Below are 7,063 nucleotides of genomic sequence, written 5' to 3' on the forward strand. Positions count from 1 at the left end.
CTGGATCAGAGCAGTACAGAAAAAAACCCATGTCTGCTCACAGCACTAGTCCCTCTCAAGCACAATATTGGGACTACCTCTTCCTAGGACAGCTTTGTGAGCCTACATGCCTGGCCAGCCATCAGGCTGTGTTACCTGCAGTACTGCCCTGCAAGACCTCCCCAACGCTGCGTGCTCAGCACCTCATGCACATTGCCAGCCCACTACCGTGCCCAAAATAAAGAAGCTGGAGCCCACAGACTACGGGACTCCAGGCAGAGGGCACTCCACCAGACAAGGGCATGCGTGTGCAGGAAGAGAGCGCTGGTCTCCGAGGTCAGCGACTCTAAGGAAAACCAGTACTCTCCCTACTTCTGCCTGGAATCAAATGGGATGGGCTGCAGCCACCGACTGCTCCCCCAGAAGAGACAAGCTCCAGGAAGGAAGGGCTCAGGGAACAGCAGGGGTGGAGAAGAAGGCCCCAGGTACAGAAATAAATCGATATATTAGTGTGTACAAAACATGCTGCTTCCTCTGTACAGTGCCCCAGCTGGCACAGGCTCCCCACAGGGAGTTCACACATATATAAATAAGGCCCAGACAGCTGCTAACAGTATTTACAGCCCGCGGGGGGCTAGCGCCTGCTCTGGGGCCAGCCCCACCAAGACCAGCTGCCACACCCAGCCCGCGGGATCCTCCATCCCAGCCTGGACTGGCCAGGTTCATTTCAGGTCCACATCAAAGTCCAGCACCAGCAGCTTGGTCTCCTCCGTGCCATTGCGGCTGCCCACTGCACACACGAGTTTGGTGTTGGAGGCGCGGATGCGCCAGACTACGCCCCCGCTGCCCCCACTCTCCAGCGCAACCAGGTTGCGCACAAACTCGCCCGTCTTGAGGTCCCAGAGCTTGACAGTACCATCGTCTGAGCTGGTCACCACAAACTTGGAGCTGAACTGTAGGCAGGTGACGGCACTCTGGTGCTTGCTGGGCCCTGGAAGCAGAGGGTATCTGTTAGTCCCCCTGTGGTCCCACCCTCCAACCCCAGGCTCTTCAGGAGCACCTGCTGCTGGGCAACATCTGCCCTTCCCCTGCCGTGCCTGGCAGCCAGGAGCAACACGATCCCTCGACAACACCCCCCCATGCGGGGAGCTGCTCCATCCTCCTGCACTCACCCTGCAGTGTCTGCAGGCACTGGCCTGTCTTGATGTCCCAGATCTTGACTGTGGAGTCAGCATTGCCAGACACAAGGATGTTGTCACGTAACTCCATGCCACTCGTGAGCGACTGGTGCCCCATGAGCGTGTGCAGGCAGTTTCCACTCTCTACGTCCCACACTCGAATCGACGTGTCCAGAGAGCCACTCACGATGTGTGTCCCATCAAACTGCCCAGAGAGACAGAGATCAGCACGGCCTGCCCAGAAAGGGGAGGAGTGTTCTTTGCAGTCTAGTGTCAGAGACTTGGCGCTCAGCAGATTAAACGATGTGCTCATGTCCCCTTTGGTTCATGAGCGTGCACGTGTGTTTGGCAACATATTCCCTCCAGGAAAGAGACACAGTGTGTCTGTTCCTGCAGTGCATGCGTGTGTGGGAATCAGGGTGGAGGGGCAGCGAGTGTCTCACCTGCAGGGAACAGACATGGCCTGTGGGTCCCTGCAGCATGTGCACAGGGTGGGGAGACAGCCTCTTACTTGCCAAAACAGGCATGGCTCGTGCCCCTGCAGCACAATGAGCAGGAGGAAAGGGGGTGCCAGGGTACTACCTGCAAGGAGTAGACGCGGTTTGTGTGTCCCTGCAGCGTGTGAGTGCAGCTCTCGCTCTCGGGGTCCCACACTTTCACTGTATAGTCATATGCGCCGCTCACCACCTTGTGCCCGTCGTACTGCACGCAGCGCACAGCAGCCACATGCCCCATCAGCACGTGCAGACATTGCCCAGTCTCGATGTCCCAGAGCCGCAGAGTGGCATCCCGTGAGCCGCTCACAACCCTGTGGGCAAGGATGCACTTGCAGCCCAATTGTGTCGACCCTGGACCTCGTCCAACTGAGATAACCCCAGACACACGACCTTCCCCGAGGGGTAGCCCCAGCTTATCCGCTCCCGGGATACCTCTTCCCACACTGCATCTTTCAGCTACAGATCAGTCTGAGCCCCGAGCACCTCTGCACTTTCACCTGCCCTATATCCCATGCCGCAGACTGTTCCACACCTCTAATGCTTCTACACCTCCACCTGCTCCATTCCAGAGACCAGACCAGACCCCAAACACCATCACACCCATACCTGTTCCCATGCAAATGCATGCACCGCACTGTGGACGTGTGCCCGTACAGCGTGTGCACACATTCGCCTGTGTCTGCATTCCACACTTTGAGTGTCCGGTCTGTGGAGCCGCTGATGACGATGCTGTCCCTCATCTGGGAAGACCACACACCCCCTGTGTGGCCAACCAGTGTCTGCACACACTGCAAAGGACAAGATGCGAGACACTGTTTCGGGCAAGGCTGAACAACACAGCAAAAAGGAAAAGCAAAGCATAGGACTTCCTCCAGGCAAGGGATTGGTAAGGGTCTTCAGGTCAGCAATCCACCTCACTGCAGACAGACTCAGGCTCCCACCAGAGTCCTCTCCGTGACAATGACCACATCCTATTCTAAACCCAATCGAGTTTCTTGCCCTTCCGGGATCTCCAGGAGGGTGGCCCACACTTGCTGACTGCCAGTGAAACCACATGTGTGGGTAACTCGTGCTCATTTGTTACTGCACCAACAGGCTTGTAGCTTAAGACAGCTCTTCCCATTGCTCCTGCAGCCACAGGACCTATCAAACCCTCTCCCCAGCTACACATTGCCAGAGACAAGACAAACCCTCCTGAACAGCCACTATGCCTTGCACACCTGCACCCTTTCCTGCAGCAACGCAGAGGATCAGCGTGACTCAGCGTGCCAGCAGAGCAGCCCTACGATGTGACCGGACAACAGCTCACCTCCCCAGTGACAGCCGACCACACCTTCAGGGTGTTGTCATCTGAGCCACTGACTATCCGGTTGCCACAGAACTGCAGGCAGGTAATGACATGGTCGTCGTGTCCCTTCAGCACCTGCATGGAGAACAACACGAGTAAGGAGGGAGGTGAGGGCAGCTCAGAGCCCCGGAGTCTGTGAAACCTCGGGCCTGAAGAGCACCCTTTAAGAACAGCGGGGAAGCAGCAAGTGCTGAGGGAAGCAAGAACAGATGTGTCCCTGTAGCACCTGCCACTGCCCTGCTGCTTCTCTGTGGGGCAGCAGCTACAGCAAGAGCCAGCGAAGTGTCTGGTGTGTGCTGCTGGGGGACAGCGGGTGACCAGGGGATCCAAAACACCGATGGAACCTTGTGGCTATTAAGGCCGCACAAGCTACCAAGCTCAGAGATAACATTCCATCCCACATCAAAAACTCATGGCCATCAGCCAGGGCACGTTTAGGACCATCAGCCCCATTTTTCACATGGTAGAAGGCAGGCAGGACACAAACAGCTGTGCACCCTCTGCCACCTCCCCAACACAGTGACGTGCAAAGAGGGCAGGAAAGGTGGGCAATGACCAAGCAACATCTGCAGGTGGGTAGAGATCAGGCAGGTTAGGGAGGACTCCAGGGAATGAGGAGGCACATCAGACAGACCTGGCCAAGCCACGGGGAGGGGCAGCATGAGGGCAAGCGGCAGCTTGGTGTGAAAACAAGCCCAGAGCCGCCCTTTGCAGGGAACATATTAAACTTCCCCTCAGCCAGAGGAAGGTACAGGGTGGATGTGCCTGCAGGCATTGCCCTGGAGAGCTCTGCTCACGGGGGGCACAGAGACCAGGGTGTCGGGGGTCTCAGGAAAGGGCTGCCTGGTGCCAGTTCACTGCTGGGGGGTGCAGTTGCTGCAGCAACAGCACCGTGCAGAGCACTGCTGCTCACTGCGCTTGCCACCGGGGCAGGGGCTTGGAGAAGGGGCTGGGAACACTGGAGGCCCAGAAAATGCCTCTGGAGATGGAGAGCAGCAGGACTGAGACTGTTACCTGAGAGACTGAGAGAAGGGGCAGGTGGGGCTCTGCCCTCCCCTGCCTCCTGCGCAGGGACGAGGAGCAGGCAGGGACCTAGGCAGGGAGGGAACACCCAAGTGTTCTGGAACCTCGTACCCGGGCCAAGGCTTGGCTGAGCCCCAGAAGGCCGGTACCACTCCCTGGATGCCACCATTGGCTACAGGGCCGCTGGGCACCGCGCCCGCCAAGAGTGCTCAGAGAAGGGGTGAAGGGATGGAAACCCCCTTTGCTGGGGTCCAGGGTGACCCTTTCGCTGCTGGCAGAACTGCAGCCCTCTGGCAATCCCCGAGATCAGTGGTGCTGCCAGCCAGAGCCCATGGGAAAGCTCCAAGCAAGCTGCGCTGTGGATCTGCTCTCCACAAGCAGGGACAGGAGTTGCAGCAAGCTGGCAGGACCTACAGCTTCAATGACCTTTAAATGCAAATATTTCCAGGTGAATGCCTGTGGGCTGTGCCTTCTAAAGACAGGCCAGACGTGAATCTTTTCCTGAGGCACTTTGAAAATTCTTAGTGTTGTTATCCTATCAGTCATGGATATTTCTCTGCTATTTCCTTCCTGTACCAGCTTCCTACACGTCAAAGCTCTAGAGGCTGATTCTCAGCAAGGACTCCTGAAAGCACCCACCTTGGGCGCTTTAAGCTCCCCACTGCGCCAATTCATGTCGATTTTGTGCTGCCGCATGAAGGCAAATTTCCAGGGGCTGTACATGAAGCCAGGGCTCAGCAGGCGCCGCTTCCGCAGGCTCAAGGGCTCTTCGATGCCTGCAGGAAGAAAACACAGCAGGATGCCTCATAGCACACAGGCAGTCCCTGCCCTCACCCTGCTGGGGAGTAAGATGATGCACATCCGTGGGAGCTGTGGGCTACACCACTGCAGATCCCAGTCACAATGTGCCATGTGGAGGAGGGATCTTTACCTTCTTCACGGCATTTCTCTCTCCAAAGCAGGTTGTCTTCGGCCAAGACCCTCCAGTAGCGACAGGTCTGGGCAGCACGGAGCAGGTCCCGAGGCTCCAGGAATGAGAGGACATAGAGTGCCAGCTGTAGGAGTAGAACCCGAGTCACAAGGGCACAGTGGGCTCCCGTGGCTGGTAACTGGTGCCCAGCACCAGGGCCAGCCTGTCCCTCACTTCAACTCACCTCCTTGGGCAGCAGGGATATGAAGTCTCTCTGGAACTGAGGTTCAATGACCTGCATCATGTACTTGATTTGGGAGGGCTCACAGCGATCAATGAGCTCATCCAGAGCAAGTAGCTTCTCCGGGCCACTCCACCGCTGACGAGAGGGACACCAGTGACAACGCCTGCACACACAGCACACCCTCACAGGCTCCCCCCACCCCAGCCATAGCAGAAACGCCAACCAGGACAGGCAAGACAGGCCAGCTGGGCCTCTGGAGCAGGCCAGGGCTCTGCTGCCTAGATCCTCTAACAGAGAGGAGCCACAGAGACAGGGCTGGGAGCTCCACGAGTCACATAAGGTGGAATACAGCTGCTGTGCGATGGCAAAGCAATACCACTCCAGGATGAAGAGGACCGAGAGAGGGGCTAACACCACTTCTATACTCCTTTACCCAAGGCAAAAGCTCATGAAAACCCAACTGTGGGACCCAAACCCCTTCCTGTAGTGGGTTTCATGTAGACTCCCTAGGGCTTGGCTCCCCTCCTGCCTGCCCATCAAACCCAAAGTTTCTTGGTGCCCTCTGAGTCGAGCCCTTTGGCAAGGCGCCCGAGCCTACCTGGAAGATGCGGAGCCAGTCCTGCAGCTCCGGAGGAGGCGCCACCGAGGGGATGCGGCGGCGGCGTGCCTGGCCTGCTTTGGCATTGCGCAGGTCCCCAAAGGTGGTGGTGGGACTGGGCATGCAGGGACCCAGTGTCCTGGACCACAGCCGGGGAGAGACCAAAGCAACGGTGAGACATGCCAACGCTACTCTGGGCCACGCTGAGCAAACAGTTCTCAGGACAGAGGTCCCCATAACTGCCAGCTACAAGCCTCCCGCCAAGCTACCCCTTCCCCCATCACTTCCACTGGGACCACAGCTACACACACAGTTGCCTTAGCCCAGCCTGCTCTACAGAATGACAGAATCACAGACTGATTGAGGCTGGAGGCACCTCCAGAGGTCATCTGGTCCAAGCCCCTGCTGAAGCAGGACCACCCTGTAGCTCTCCAAGAATGGAGACTCCATAACCTCAGCAGGACACCAAGATGACTAAGGGATGGGACTGGCAGAAGGAGGTCTTCCCATCCCTCAGGTCAACTTATTGCTCAGCATGCGGAGCACTCAACTTACCTGCTGTACTCAGAGCCCTTGCACAGCTTTTTACCAGGGGAAAGGGCCCTGCCGTCCAGGCCGTTCTCAGACTTCCGCTTCATCTGCAAGGAGAAGGCAAGTTAAAGCAGGCTGGAGCAGAGCCCTCTGCGCACAGTCTGGGTCACTGATTTTCTGCCAAAAGTGACAGAGACCTAGCCTAGCAAGTGTTCCAAGTCCACGCTCATGTTGGGGACCTGCAGAAGCAAGCTGAAGGCCACCTGAGCTCTGGAGCTGGCAGAAGAGTTAACTTCTGTGGGAGAAATGGAACTTCGTCCTTCCAAGGTGAATATCAGATCTGATGGGGTAGAGTCAGCAAAGCAGCTGCACAGGGACAAAAACAGCGGCGGACAAAACCTAGAGGTACATCTGCTTGGCCCTTCTCTAGGCACAGTTCAACATGGAGCAGGCAGACCTGCAGCCTGAGCAGGGAACTAGGTGTGCTGAAGCCTCCCGCCAAACCAGCCCCACAGCCGAGCCCTAGAGCTGCTCAGCATACCCTGCTACACTTGACAGCTACAGGGAGAGCTGTACTGGGATGTGTGGCAGAACGTACCCTGACGTGGTGGCATCAAAGGGAATCTACAGCCTTCTAGCTCCATACGAGCACCACAGGGTGAACAGGAAACGTGTGGAGAGCTGGGTGGCTACCAGACCATGCTGGCAGCCACCAGAACGTGAGCACAGGGCTCCCTCAACCCAGGTAGGGAGCT

General features: G+C 57.5%; 1 protein-coding gene across 1 annotated transcript in view; it reads right to left on the reverse strand.

Annotated features, from left to right (window-relative positions):
• Positions 1-461: 461 nt before the first annotated feature.
• The window catches only part of LOC104158344 (F-box/WD repeat-containing protein 7-like), a 10,866-nt gene continuing 4,264 nt past the window's right edge, over positions 462-7,063 (reverse strand). The window contains exons 3-12 of the mRNA XM_009695964.1: positions 6,333-6,415; positions 5,778-5,916; positions 5,180-5,314; positions 4,957-5,080; positions 4,665-4,801; positions 2,964-3,077; positions 2,261-2,442; positions 1,740-1,965; positions 1,152-1,362; positions 462-970 (exon numbers count right to left, since the gene is read on the reverse strand). Of these exons, the coding sequence (XP_009694266.1) occupies positions 702-970; positions 1,152-1,362; positions 1,740-1,965; positions 2,261-2,442; positions 2,964-3,077; positions 4,665-4,801; positions 4,957-5,080; positions 5,180-5,314; positions 5,778-5,916; positions 6,333-6,415 (1,620 nt within the window). The 3' untranslated portion in view covers positions 462-701. The remainder of the gene's footprint in view (positions 971-1,151; positions 1,363-1,739; positions 1,966-2,260; positions 2,443-2,963; positions 3,078-4,664; positions 4,802-4,956; positions 5,081-5,179; positions 5,315-5,777; positions 5,917-6,332; positions 6,416-7,063) is intronic.

Source organism: Cariama cristata, unplaced genomic scaffold (genome assembly GCF_000690535.1).
Source record: "Cariama cristata isolate BGI_N322 unplaced genomic scaffold, ASM69053v1 scaffold3980, whole genome shotgun sequence".
NCBI classification, from domain to species: Eukaryota; Metazoa; Chordata; class Aves; order Cariamiformes; family Cariamidae; genus Cariama; species Cariama cristata.